The sequence below is a fragment of the Leptopilina boulardi genome, unplaced genomic scaffold (genome assembly GCF_019393585.1).
Source record: "Leptopilina boulardi isolate dan_hultmark-lab unplaced genomic scaffold, ZJU_Lbou_2.1 LbouV2_324, whole genome shotgun sequence".
Classification (NCBI taxonomy): Eukaryota; Metazoa; Arthropoda; class Insecta; order Hymenoptera; family Figitidae; genus Leptopilina; species Leptopilina boulardi.
Genome location: NW_026137890.1, coordinates 145,845 through 161,471, shown reverse-complemented (window position 1 = coordinate 161,471; position 15,627 = coordinate 145,845). Strand labels below are relative to the sequence as shown.

General features: G+C 29.1%; 1 protein-coding gene across 4 annotated transcripts in view; it reads left to right on the top strand.

Moving 5' to 3' along the window:
- Nucleotides 1-15,627, top strand: part of LOC127284326 (uncharacterized) — a 70,056-nt gene that overhangs the window by 40,497 nt on the left and 13,932 nt on the right. The window contains exon 5 of one of the 4 annotated variants that reach the window (XM_051309718.1): nucleotides 12,985-13,261. The exons of the other annotated variants lie outside the window; for them this stretch is intronic. Within the exon in view, the coding sequence (XP_051165675.1) occupies nucleotides 13,251-13,261 (11 nt within the window). The 5' untranslated portion in view covers nucleotides 12,985-13,250. The remainder of the gene's footprint in view (nucleotides 1-12,984; nucleotides 13,262-15,627) is intronic. 4 annotated transcript variants of the gene reach the window in all.

Below are 15,627 nucleotides of genomic sequence, written 5' to 3'. Positions count from 1 at the left end.
TGCTTTTTGGAAGTTCGTTTAAAATTATATTTATTATTCTCAAAAATTTTACAGACCCTGCTAAAAATAAAATCAGAAATCAGTCTCAAAACGTCAGAAATTCTGACGTTTTTTTTCCTTTACGATGCTGCTGACTAATACTGACTTAAATGGTTTTAATGGGCCTGACGTTTTATGAAAAGTAACCATTTCTCACTACATTTTATTTTTTTGTAAAAAGGGTTCTAAAGAAAGCCATTAAATTTGTAAAAAAAAGTTTTCTATATTTTTAATATTATTGATATGAAAATGAGATATTTGGAACATTCAATTTTTCAGGGTTCTGGACATTCAAAAAATTCTATAAATAGTTAAAAATTAAAAAATTGAATAGTTAATTTCTATAAAAAATTTAAATATTTGAAATCCATTTTTTTTATTTCTTTCAAACCGCTTATTTACTTTTACCCACTACAATTTACCTTTTTTATATATTCGCTTCTTTCAATAGAATGGTCCTTTCAAAGGTACTTCAGGTTTTCTGACTTTCTAACGCAAAATAAAAAATTATTTAAATTGAAAAAAAAATATATATATATATATATAGGTTCAGTTGGGGTAAATTTGGACAGGGGTAAATGGGGACAAGAGGTTTTGGAGCTTAATTTACAGTTTTAAAATTAAGTTCAACGTCAATATTTTAACCTCAGATCACCTGCAAGAGGTTTTGAGTATTGACAAGCTTTTATCTTGACAATTGGCAGCAAGAGAAAAAAAGGTATCGCTCAATGCATAAAAACTTGAAAAGCAAAGTCAAACTGTTTCAGTATTTTGTCGAGCATTTCAAAAAATACAGACTTAAAAATCATACCAAATTTTTTTTATTCCTTATGACTCCTATAACAGAAATTCACTTCAATTTTTGATTTTTATCAATTTGGCTAATAACAACTTTAAAAAAATAAACCAGCAAATATTACCTTTTAAAGGAAGAAACTTACGTAATTTGTGAAAAATAGTGATTTTGTCCCCATTTACCCCAACTGACTCTATTTGTAATTTTTAAATTTTAACGATTCCAATGATATAAAACTTGATGTTAAATAATTAAAGTTACATAATGATTATACAACATTCTACTTCATTAATTAACATTAATTTTCAATAATTTAAAAATATATTTACAAAAAATTATATATCGTTGTAATTGTATTAACATGTACATTACAAATATAATATTTAAATAATTATTTTTTTCAAATGCAACAATTTTTAATTTTGCCATAAAATAAAAGCAATAAAACCATAAAAAATCCTTCTGGCCTATACTTTTCTTTTTGTCCTTTTCTAGCGTACGTATTATATGGGTGATTCTCCACGTAGCGCACAACTTGCATTTTTTCATGTTGTGAAAGAAAAATCACAAATAATGTTCACATAATATTTCGATTCCAATGTAAAAAGGTAATTTCTGTGATTACAAACAAAAACCAATAGTTACTTTTGTAACATTATAATTTTTCGTGAAAAGTGGTTTTTAAGGCTAAAAACGTCAAAATTTGACCTGTCCCCACAAGATGTTTATACAAAAAAGTTAATATTTTTAGCAATGTGCACTAATAAATACAATTTCTGTTCCTATTTTAGTATTGTATATTGTAGTGGAATTGAATAAAAAAAATAATTATTTTCTTTTTTTTTGCTATTTATACTTGACTGAAATTTTGTGTGTTATTCTGTGTTTTATTATTAAACATTGAATTATTTAAATAAAAGTCAAATGTTAATATAGTTCTACTTCAGTAACAGCAAAAGTTATATTCCTTAAGTTGATCCATGAAGAAAGTAATCAATTTTCAAATTGATTTATCCTTTTTTACACATTTCAAAATTCAAATTTGTACAGCCCAGGCGCGAAGGGACGCTGGGTTCAGGCCTTTTAAAGACTCGTTGAGCATTGGCCAATATTGACTAAGCCTTGGTCAGTCATCGGGAATAAGACTCATCCGAGCTAGAATGTAACACCGATTCCGACCTGAAGCTCCACCCTTGATTCAGCATTGGTGACCAAGACTCAATCAATCTTGCCGAATGCTGATTCAGGCTCGCTCAAGACTGCTCCCACTGTTACTTACTATTCTCGCGTTCAATAATTCTTAATAATAATAGTAATAATAATAATCCTATTAATATTTTGTATTATTTTTTTTTATACTCCTGCCCTATTGGCATATTACGCACTCGACAAGAGTCCCCGAGAAATACTTTTTATGGATGAAGCATAACCATTCTACAAATTTTTGCAAATTTTTAACCTAATGCGCCTACAGTGCGACTTTCGAAGATAAGAGTACTCGCATTTGCCTGAACCACCCGTCATTGGGTTTTCTCGCCAGAGAAGAGGGAAACTGTAGAAAAACCTCTTCTGAGTACAACCGGTTTATCGACTGTCTAGTTTCGGCGGTATACATCGGACAATTAATCGACAATGCATACCGTCGCACCTAGACGTCAAACCTCCCGCTCAGAATAGCTCACGTGTCGGAAAAATCCCCGGCTGATGGGGGGCACGAACCTCGTTCGCTCAACCCGCAAGGCCTGGAGCACCAACCAACTGAGCTATTCCGTCGGTAATATTTTGTATTATTATATTTATAGATAATATTAAAACAACATTAGTATTCATTAAAAATATGATTTTAATTTATTAATAATAAGGAGATAAGTTGTATTGGAATCTTATAAGAGTCAATAGAACTTATTTCCTTTAATTATTATTAGTTATTTTCATAAAATGTACTATTATTTAATTAATTTAATCCGAAGTTTTTTACTATTTTTGTTTCATCACTTAAGATTAATTAACAACACCTGTCGAAATAAAACCTAATCTAATTTGAAAAATCTCGCTCGCATTGGGCACCGAACCCACGACCTAACGCTCGCGCTTGCAAACCTACTACGCTAACCACGGGGCCACACTGGCTACTTGGCGACATTCTGTTAATACCAGTGATTTTCTTGGCGCGCCTTTATGCTAAATTTAAAATCTTCTTATCGTTAAATTACTTATATATTTTTAATATTAATATAAAACTATTTTAATTTATATATTGCTGTTAATTTAAATAAATTATATTAAAATTTTTTTTTATTAATGCACGGAGAGAAATCTGCTGCGATTTGCGCATGAGCAAGTCCATAGGAATATAGCATGGACACTTCCAAGCAAAAACTATAAGATTCCATCTGAATATCAGGTGAGACTCATACAATAATACCTCGCTCACTTAGGATTTTTGCTTGAAAGCGTCTGTTACTATATTCCTAAGTACATGCTCATGCGTAAATCGCACCAGATTTCTCTCCGTGTGGAATAAAAAAACTTTGTAATGAATGTATAAGGGACGCTCCACGTCAAACGGAACAGAGCTCTAGCCAAAAATTGGCTTCCCTACCGGAAGGGTGGTACTGGATTGGTACTGGGAAATTGGAACTGAGATCTCAGTACCAACTCAGTACTAATTTGGTGCATTTTGGTACTGAAATGGAACTGGGAAATTTACCTGCGAAAAGGGTCGAGTTACCGTTAATACCCTCATAAAAGTGAAAAGCGACTAGCTTTTTCAATATGTTTAAACTAAAACTTTATATTTATTTCAATATTATATTTGTTTTTCATGGATTTATATTATTTTCATACATTATTATGCATATGATATTTCCTTTGTCAGCTAAATTCAAAAATGATGTCCATTTTTTTATCAAACTTAAGGTATACGAGATAAATTATAACTTTTTTAAATGTAATTATTTTATGATAAATTTTAGATATTCATAATCTGGAAATATTAACGAATCTGAATATATATTTTTTAAAGTTGAGTTATTAAAATTACAAATTTTTTAAGCAATAAAACTCGGGTTAAAATTTTAATCCTTCAACAAAGGACCTAGGGATCTATTGTTCAAGGAGGGATTGCAATATAATTTCCAAACTTAACAGAAATTTTCTACAAACTATTATGTTTTTTTGCTGTTTTACACGTATATCATGAGAGACGGTTTGTTGATCTTATATACCTTTAAAACTATTGTTAAAGTACTTTAAAAATGTCTTCTTATGGGTTATCAGGTAGTGGTACTGAAGTGGAACTCAAGCCAAGTCCGATTCAGTACCATTCCAGTACCACTCTTTCGGTAGGGTTGATAAAAAAAATTGTTTAAGGGCTGAAAAAACTTGTACACTCTTGTACTTTCGAAAGCAGTTGGGCGATTTTAGAAATTCAATATGGCGGCGCCTGTAGATGTGATATAAGTCATCAATGTCACGATTCGACAAATACAAACATGAATAAAATTTCCAAAATTAATTAAATTGAATCAAAAAATACACTTTTAAGCATTTTTGGGGTCGCTGAACACGAATCTGAAGTCAGATTTTAAAAATTCAAAATGGCGGATCCAAAATGGTGGTCGATTTTTAAAAATTTAATATTTTTCCTCGAAACTTGCTACTTGGGGGTCTTCGGGGTCGTAGAATACGAATCTGAAGTCAAATTTTAAAAATTCAAAATGGCAGATCCAAAATGGTGGTCGATTTTTGTTAAAACTCAATTTTTTTTCTCAAAATTGGTTACTCGGGGGTTTTTGCGGTCGCTGAATACGAATCTGAAGTCAGATTTTAAAAATTCAAAATGGCGGATCCAAAATGGTGGTCGATTTTTAAAAATTTAATATTTTTCCTCGAAACTTGCTACTTGGGGGTTTTCGGGGTCGTAGAATACGAATCTGAAGTCAGATTTTAAAAATTCAAAATGGCGGATCCAAAATGGTGGTCGATTTTTGTTAAAATTCAATTTTTTTCTCAAAACTTGCTACTTGGGGGTTTTTTGGGTCGTAGAATACGAATCTGAAGTCAGATTTAAAAAATTCAAAATGGCGGATCCCAAATTGTGGTCCATTTTTGTTAAAACTCCGTTTTTTTTCAAAACTGGTTACTACCACCATTTTGAATCCGCCATTTTAAATTTTTTAAATCTGACTTCAGATTCGTATTCTACGACCCAAAAAACCCCCGAGTAACCAGTTTTGAGAAAAAAAATTGAGTTTTAACAAAAATGGACCACCATTTGGAATCCGCCATTTTGAATTTGTAAAATCTGACTTCAGATTCGTATTCTACGACCCCGAAGACCCCCAAGTAGCAAGTTTCGAGGAAAAATATTAAATTTTTAAAAATCGACCACCATTTTGGATCCGCCATTTTGAATTTTTAAAATCTGACTTCAGATTCGTATTCAGCGACCCCAAAAATGCTTAAAAGTGTATTTTTTGATTCAATTTAATTAATTTTGGAAATTTTATTCATGTTTGTATTTGTCAAATCGTGACATTGATGACTTATATCACATCTACAGGCGCCGCCATATTGAATTTCTGAAATCGCCTATCTGCTTTCGAAAGTATAAGAGTGTACAAGTTTTTTCAGCCCTTAAACGATTTTTTTTATCAAGCCAATTTTTGGCTAGAGCTCTGTTTCGTTTGACGTGGAACGTCCCATAAACTTTTATTTTTATTAAATTAATAACTTATATATTTATAAATACAATAAAAATATAAAATAAAAGCATAATATAAAATTGAAAATATTTCAACTGTTGTATTTTCAATTACTTGTATTTTTGAAAATACAATTATAGTAAATATTATGTTTTTTACGTTATATTAAAGATTTATTATCATCATAATGTATTAAATAATAATTCTTTAATTATTACAATATTATAGGTATATTATAATATATAATAATACATAATAAAGATAATAAATTATTATAATATAATCTTAAAAAACAAAATTTATTAAAAGAAATTATTTTCAAAAATGTGTTGAATATAATTATTATGATTTTTATTGTATTTACAAATATAATATTTATGAAATATTTATTTATAAAAAAACAAAGAATACTTTCATTGAAATAAATAGCAATATATTAATGTAAATAATATTAATTAATAATTATAAAATATATTAAATTGTATTTAACAAAAATTGTAAAAATATGTTTTTTAATTTGTATTGAACGTATATAAATAATTACTCAATACAATTGTATTTTATACAAGATAATAATTAATATTGAATTAAGCTGCGAATATTAAGTCGGAAGTTGATTCAAGATTGAATCTAGACTGGACTCCTAGGCTGTGCTCATGAGGATTCAATTAGTCTTGAATCTAGCATGAGACGAGCATTGGTAACCAATCTTGAACCAATTTTGATCGACAGTGGTATAAAGGCTGCTTTCAGTCTGGGTTACCCACGCTGGGCGTTCAATCTACAATCAAGCCTCAATCCATCGTCAGCATTGGTTTTTCGCGTCTTGGAGGGCATCACAAAATCGTCTCCACCGGCATCCGGCAAGTTCACTATAACTTACCAAATAAATTTCTATAAATTACCGTATGAATTTCCATAAATTACCGCATAAATTTCCATAAATTACAAAAATAAAATTTTTAATTGTCGTTCCCGTTATATATATTTTTGTAAATTACCGTGAAGATTTTCATAAATTACCGAAATTAAAATTTTTAATTGCGATTTATGCTTTACATATTTTTATGAATTATAGCCAAAATTTCTTTAAATTACCGTATAAATTTCCATAAATTTATTTATTTAATTACAATGTACAATGTACAATAAATTACCGAAATAAAATTTTTAATTGGTGTTCGCGCTATATATGTTTTTGTAAATTACCGCGGAAATTTCCGTAAATTATCAAAATTATAAATTTTTAATTGTGATTTATGCTTTACTTATTTTTATGAATTTTAGACAAAATTTCTATAAATTACCGCATAAATTACCTCGAAAATTTCCGTAAATTACCGAAATAAAAATTTTTAATTGTCGTTCGCGCTATACATATTTTTGTGAATTACTCCAAAAATTCCCATCAACATTTTAAATCAAATTTCAACTATTTTATTGAATTCAAAAAGCAAAGAATTTTTTTTTTAATTTGTTTAAAAAAAATTATAAAAAATATTTATTTCTTGACACTTTATCTTCAAAAATATGTATTGATATTTATCATTTCGATAAAAAAATATTTTTAAAGTTTCAGACACCAAATCGTGCGCTACGCGGAGAATCACCCATATATGGAATCACGTTTGTAAGACAAGGATAGAAAAGGGAAGGCGTCAATGATTACGACTACACGGAAAGAAGGTTACACTTAAAAAGTCAGTGCCTTGTTTGACAGATAAAAACAGTGGGCCAAGCACGGTAAAATCCAGTGCAGGCACAGGATTTTCAGGTGTACGCACCGAAAATTTCTATGTATGCATGCACTGAGAGACCTTTTGCACCGTAGCCGACTTTCGACAGGGGGCTGCAGAGCATTCTGTTGGCAAGCTACGAGACTATACGTTTGGGCTGCTGCTGTACATTTTTGGGCGCGTGACTGCCAAAAACTTGTACAGCTACAAACTGAATGTGGCGTCCCCACTATTTCGGTGAGCTACTCACCAACATTTTGGACAGTCACGCTCCCAAAATTGTACCGCCGCACACCAAAACCATAGTGGCGCTGCTGTCACTTACCTTGTTTCGCTGCAGTCCAAAAGGTCTCTCAGTGTGGTAATTCCGCATGCGTGCACCAACAGAGGGCGTTGAAATCCACGGAAAAAGATGGTGACAACTTTAGCACCTTATTTGTATGTGTCGCAACTTAGAAATAAAGTGCTTACACCGTGTTTTTAAGTGTAATCTTCTTTCCGTGTATACTATTAAGAGTGCTGAACGGAGCAACTGACAGAGGTTCTCAAATACTTTCCCCTCTTTTCTTAAAAATTTTAATTTTATCAATTTAAAAAAAAATCCAAACACTTACAAAAAAGGGCTCTTTATCAAAAAACTATAGTGAATAAGGATTTTAGAAAATATTTGTTTGTCAGGATTCGATGTTTTTTTAAGCAAGAAAATTAATTCTAATATTAAAACTGACACTTTGCCACAGAAAATGGCCGTCACATGTCTCACGAATATCTTAAGAGACGTATTGTCACGCGAGAATTTGAGTCGAGAATCTTGTTTTAAACGAGTTTTCTAAGGAAGAATACAGATGACGACAGAAGAGATATTAAAACATAATTTATTATAAAATTAGTTATTTTCAATAAAAAGAAGTTTTCGAAACTTTAGTGGGAAAAATGCTTTTTATAAAAAATATAATAAATAAGAATTTAAGAAAAAAATTGTTTAGCTGTGTAAAATGTTTTTAGGTTCGTAAATATTAATTCCGAGATAAAAGTTGACAGCTTGTCGTAAAATATGGCATTACCACGACAGGTTGCCTACAGAAAGGAATAATAGTTTATTGTGTATCGAAATCTTATAAAGTAAACAAACAAATTTTTGTAACCGAACATTTTTAATAATATCAGTTTTGATACAATAATAAAAAAATTGTTAAATTATATTAATAGTAATTTTTTAATTTATACACTATTTTTAATTATTTAGAAAAATTGTTAACACTTTATTGTGAAAAATATTCAAATTTAAAAAATTATTTGTAAGGAAATTTTTTAGAAATTTTTAAAAATATTAATTAAAAAATTAATAATAAGAATAATAATTAATATTAATAATTAATTCATTTTTAATAATATAACATTCAAAATTTTTGCTTCTAAAAGAATTTTTTATTGTATAATAGTAATACTCCTTTCTATAGGCAACCTATAGCGATACGTCCAAATTCCAGGACAAACTGTCAACTTTTATAGCGGAAATAATATTGACGCTTGTAAAAACACCGAACCTTAATAAACAAATTTTTTTCATAAAGCTTTATTTACTATAGATTTTTGGAAAAGAGTTATGTTTTTGATAATGTGTCTGGATTTTGTAAACAAAAATTATTAAACACTTTCCCCTTTTTTTCTAAAAATTTTCACTTTGATCATTTAAAACAAAAATCTAGACATTTTATCGAAAGAAGGTCTCTTTATCAAAAAACTATAATCAATATGGAATTCAGTAAAAATTGGTTTGGTAGGATTCGATGTTTTCGCTAACGTCAATATTATTTCCGTGATAAAAATTAACAGCTTGTCATAGAAAATAGACTTTACGCAACAGGTTGCCTATATAGAGGGATACTACTATATTAGTGTTAGAAATTATTTTAGCATCAAAAATAATTAACTTCTTTTTTTGAAAAATTTGTAATACAAAAAAATAACACGTTTATGTTCTTGTACAAAAACATTGGTTAAAAATGTTTTTGAAAAAAATTTGAAATTTTGATAAGCTATAATTACTAAGACTTTTCACTTATGCATGCTAAAAATTATTGCGTACCTGTAAAGGCTTAATAAAACTACTGCGCAGCCTTTAAAGTTTTTAATTTTTAATTTAAAATACATAAATGAACATGTACAAGAACATGTTCTACATCTGGTACAAGAAAATGTACATGAAATCTGCACAAAAAAATATGTACAAGAACATGTAGATTTTCTTTTATAAGTATATTTTCTTGTCCAGGATCTTGTACAAGTTCTGGTACAAGAACATGTTTCAATTCCGGATGCTGAACTGGTTCAAGAACATTACTTGAACATGTACAAGAAAATGTACAAGTTCATTAATGAACATGAACACTCGTACTACTCATGAAATCGAGGGTTCCGTACACACAGCAATCTTATATTTGATATAAAAGCCAGTTATGTAAAATAATAAAATATAAAATAATATAAAAGATATAAAATTTAAAAAATCAATTATCTAAAAATTTTTTTTATTTTTATTATTTTTTAATAGTAATTATTATTATTTTACATTCAATTATTAAATTAAAATAATAAATTGGTCAGTTCAATAGAGGCTTGTCGAATTCGGGAGAATGACAACATAGCTCCAAGTCGTATTTCTCGCTAAACGGGATTCATCAAAGCTCTTCCTGAATTCAGTCCAATTCACGTCAATCCTTTTTCGTTTACTGGACAACTCAAATCAATAAAAAAGGGCCAATTTTAAGTAAACGTTTCTCAAAAACTGTTTACTTTGTTGCTTCGGGCCTTGTTGCATTCAATTACAGATATAGTCAATCAATGCACGAAGAAAATTTGTTATATATTTGTTATATAGGAATTGAAACAGTACATCATGTTGACCTTACACCTAATACACGTAACACATTTTTATTTTACAACTAATTTTAAGACTACATATGACAAAATTAGGAAGCAAACTTATTTTTTTAAGTAATTAATTCATTTTTTATGAAAATTTTATATAAAATTTATTTGTGATTTAAATAGAAACAAATTAATGAAAAAAAAATTATTTTGTTAAATAAATTATTTTCCCTAAAATTTAATTTAAAAATATGATTTAGTTTAAAAATACATTTGAGCAAAATTCAATTTTTTGATTACTTCACCTCTAATAATAGTTAATGAATTAAAATAATTTTTCTTTATGTTTTCTGAAAAATTGAAAAAAGATTGTGCAATAATAATAATATATAATTATAGAATATATATATATATATATAGGCGATTCCACGTGAGATTTACATATGACATTTTAAATTCGGTAAATATATTTTTTTTCGATCTTTATAGAAAAAAAGGTTGACGTATTTTTTTTATTTTTTTATAAGTGCTCAAATTTTCGAGTTATGAATTTTTAAAAATCTGATTTTTTCGAGTTTTTTTAAAATACAGTTAATTTTAATGACATCTATCTCTAAAAGCATTGAATTTAGGACTTATGACCATCCAAAATACACATTTTTTGCTTTCAAAAAAAAATAAATAAAAAAAATAAAAAGGAACGAACTTAAAAAAAAAATTCGAAAAAATGTTTAATTTTAAAAAAAGGGTCAAAATTTGAATATTTTAAAAATTTTTTTGCACCAATTGAAAGAGCAAGAAAAAACCTTTCGAAAACATACAGGACAAATTTTTCTTCTTCTTTCTGTTTACTACGAGAGCTTTTTTTAAATAATTATTAATTATACAGTAAAAAATAGATCGATTTTTTCAGCGAAAATCGAGTTTTTGAGTTTCAAGTGCTGCGAAAAATAAAAAAAAACCTCTCGAAAAACATCTCCTTTAACAAAAAAATGTTTTTTTTATTTAGATGATTCTGTTGCGAGTGACGTTGAACACCGCAAATCCATTTTTTACGAGGCGCCTGAAAAGATTTACTGTCACTCGTTGAATATGCAATATTTTTCAATGAGAATTTACGAAAATATACTTCAAATATTGTATTAATATGTGGAAGTTAAGTTAATAAAGTAACACACTTTATATCACCGAAAAAAATTATTTAAAAAATGCCTTTTTTACACCGAATTAACCATACCCCCACCCCCTTAAAATATAAAAGCATTGTTAAGTTTTAGGGTTTCGTGGCCCAGGGCCGAAAGCCTTATTGGCGATTCAAACAGCTATACTAGCGCCACAGTTGAACTAACGTAAGCGTGACTCGCTTTGTATCACTCAATGTGTTCTAAATTATTTTTCTTTATTTAACGCTTAAAAATTATTTTACAAACGGAATAAAAATATCAGAATAATTAAATAATTTGAAATAAACTGTCAAAACAGAGACTGCTTCAGAGCGAGTCACGCTTACGTTAGTTCAACTGTGGCGCTAGTGTAGCTGTTTGAGGGGATTCCACACTTCCCTCGAACGACCACGTCGGACCGACTTTTCGTTCCGAGAATAGCATGTCGCTCGCAATGAATGCAGGGGTGCCAACTTTGGTTAAGAGATCTATTTTGTGCGATGAATATTTATTTTTACAAGAGTGTATACAGTATAATGGCAATTGTATATTAAACAAAAATAATGACAGTGTTTTACGTCAAAATTAAAGGTGAGTATAATATTAATACTATTTATATTGTGACGAAGTAAATTCATCACAATGTAAGTTTGACTGGGGATGAGTTTCGCGCGTAATGGGGTTTGAGGGATGAGGCAGAGCAGGCGTCCGGGACGTGGCGCCATCGCGGCGGCCACCTACGGAACTAGACGGAGACGAAGGGATCGAGAGAGGAGAATCAATAGATTTTGTCAATGGACGCGTACAGAGGTACTGTGGTCTTCGTTTTTGTTTGAGTTTTTGTAGAGTGTATTGAGTTGTGTAGAGAATAGAGTGTGTAGAAAAGGAGTCGAACAGAGTTCGACTCATTCGAAATAAAGAAGTAAATACAGAGTGTGAAAGTGTATATTTAATCAGCCCTTTTCCCGACACCGGCGAGTTTTCACCGACCACGAGGACCTGCCGTGAGGAAGCTGTGTGCTGATTTTGTCGTCGTGGGTAAGTCCAATTTTGGTTGTGTCGTGTCTCAAGGGTCGTGTCCCTTTTAACGACTTTTGTTCTTGACAGAATCTCCTCTGAGAGATTATTTGATTGATTTTGAGTTTTGGGGTTATCTTGTGATTTTTCTGGTTTGCCAATTCCATTCAAAAATTGGCTGGCGTCTAACAATTATCACGTTGGGTTTTCTTTTGTAACTTAAAAAGGGATTGTTAATTAATACATTAAATTAATTCAATAATTTCGTTATAATATATAATATGTTAACTGAATGCATTATTAAAATCAAGTGGAATTTATTTTGTAAATAAAAACTTGTGTGTTACATGGGAACCATTATTATTAGTATTTATTAATTGCAGAATTATGTATTATTAAATGCATTACATATTATGTTCGATATGATGTGTTAAAATGTCTTTAGTTTAAATTCATAGCTGGTTTAGTTAATTGTGAACAATCGTGTCAATATCTAATATTCTTTTATCCCGTCCGTCGTTATAGGCTAAGTAGATTTTCTCACCCAACGTACGTCTGAATGTTATCCTCAAGTAGTTACAGCGTGCTTATTTTTGATTAAGACTATAATAATGTCGATTATTTGTGTTTTGATGATATGTTTATCTTTCATTCAGTTGTGGAATGCATATTTACAATTGCAAAAAAAAGGAATGTTTATCGAAGATGGTGGGTTAAACCTCATCTTCGGGAAAATGTTAGAAGGCGGTATGGTGCATTTGCAACTCTATTTTCTTATTTTAAAGAATATGACGAAGAAGAATATTACAAACTGTTACACGTGACTGTTGACCAATTTAATGATTTGCACAAACTATTAAAATCACGTTTGACAAAAAGTAATATTCGCCGGAGATCAATACCATCGGAAATTCGTTTGGCAATGACATTGCAGTAAGTATTATAATTTTTTATTATTATATTATTTTTTAGTATTTTTAATCTATATTAATAAGATCAGACTTTTGTCTGTACATTGCTCAGATCTTGGAAATTCATATTTAATTTTTCATTTCAAGTAGTAAGAATTCCAAAAATTATGTGAAAAAAAATTATGTATGTGTGTATGTATGTATGTCTGTACGCAATATTTTGTCCGGGCATCACTTAAAAACGGCTGAACGGATTCAAGTGAAATTTGGCTGGCTGTTAGGTATTTTCGTAACTTAAATTTATAGCCATAGCCCATCAAAAAATATTAATATGGGCGAAAGTTATGGCACTTTTTCAAAAAATCGAAAAATCCAAAATTTTTAAATTTTTTCCTTTTTTGACAGATTACTGTTAAACGTTTTGCATGCAAATTTTTGAGGTTTACAAATCACATATTTAGAATTAGAATTGAAAAATAACCAGAAAATTTAAAATTGCTAAAAAAATTTTTTTTCAAAAATTTAAATATTTTTTACTTTTATCATACTGTTGTTGCTAAACCCAGGCTAAACCGTCTGTTGAAAGTTTTTGAGGTCATTTAATCTTATTTCAGCATTAAAATTAAAAAATATTTAAAGGGGTCAAGAAATTTGGAAAATATAAAATTTTAATATTTTTTATTTTTCTTTTAACTTTGTTAAAATTTTTGTAGCTAGATTTTTGAGGTCAATAAATCAAATTTTAACATTAGAATTTAGAAAAATAATTGAAAGTTTTAAAGTTGCAAAAATTAATAAAAACAAATTTTCTAATCTTGAAATTTATAAAATTGGTTAATTTTTATTTCTATCGAAAATTATTTTAAGTTTTACAAAATCACTTAAAAATTCGTATTTTATAAATTTTGATTCAACTTTTCGCTTATTTGAAAGTGATTAAATTTTAAACAGGAAGTTGAAATAAAATTTGTTTTTAAATGTTGATCTACTTCTAACCAGTTATTTTGTTACATCGTATCATAACCGGGATATTACAAAAAAATGAAACTTTTTAAGATACAAAATATAAAAAATTAATAATGGTAATAAATTGAACTTAAATTTGGTTCAAGGGTAATTCTAGGGTCTTTGAATTAAAATTGGTGGTCAAAATGAAATTGCTCAGTGACTGAAAATGTCGAATTAAAATATTGGAGGGTCAAATAATCTTAAAATTAATATTGTATAATTAATTTTATTTTTCTTTGGTACTGCACTGAAAGAAATTCGGGTGAGCAGACGTCTCAGCGTTGAGACCGCTGAGTTCCCTTACTCAAAGTATGACTGAGATTCCGTTTAGGGGTGCTCAGAGCTACCGTACGGGTGAGCAACTGTCTTATAGACAAGTATGGCTGCACAACCACTTTTTAGGAACTATACCTCACGGACTGTAACGTTAACCTGACGGCACTCGCGCCGTAAAAAGTCCTACGTGCCAACAATTTAAACAATTGAAAGTTGAATTTAAATAAAAATTATAATTTTATGTTATTAAGAAATGTTTTTTAATTTTTTTAGTTAAAGTTTCTAGTAAATAGAATTTCCCTGCTAAAAATAAAATCAGAAATCAGTCTCAAAACGTCAGAAATCCTGACGTTTTGAGACTATTTTGATGTTCTGTGATGCTGCTGACTAATTCTGACTTAAATAGTTTTTATGGGCCTGACGTTTTCTAAAAAGTGACGATTTCTCACTACGTTTTATTTTTTTTGTAAAAAGGGTTCCAAGAGAGGTACCAAGGCCACTCAAACCCACCATATAACTCTATTATATTATATATTCCCTTTTTCCAACAGAAGGGTCCTTTCGAGGGTCCATCAGGTTTTATGACTTTTTAATGCAAAATAAAAAATTATTTAAATTTAAATAAATATTTTTTTAAATGTTATATTTGTAATTTATAGATTTTAACGATTCCAATGATATAAAACATTATGTAAAAACTCTAAAATTACATAATGATTATACAATAAATACTCCATTAATTAAAATTAATTCTCAATAATTTAAAAATATTTGCAAAAAATTTTATATCGTTGTAATTGTATTAACATGTACATTACGAATATAATATTTAAAAATCATTTTTTTCAAATGCAACAATTTTTAATTTTGCAATGAAAAGCCATAAAACCATAAAAGATCCTTCTGGCCTATACTTTTCTTTTTGTCCTTTTCTAACGTACATATAATATATATGGAATCACGTTTGTAAGACAAGGACAGAAAAGGGAAGGCGTCAATGACTACGACTATACTTTTAAAGTCCCTACTTCAAATTTGTATTTATTATTTTACAGTAAGCTAGTTTCCTTACATTTAGTTATAAGAAAGCAACATATGTTGAAA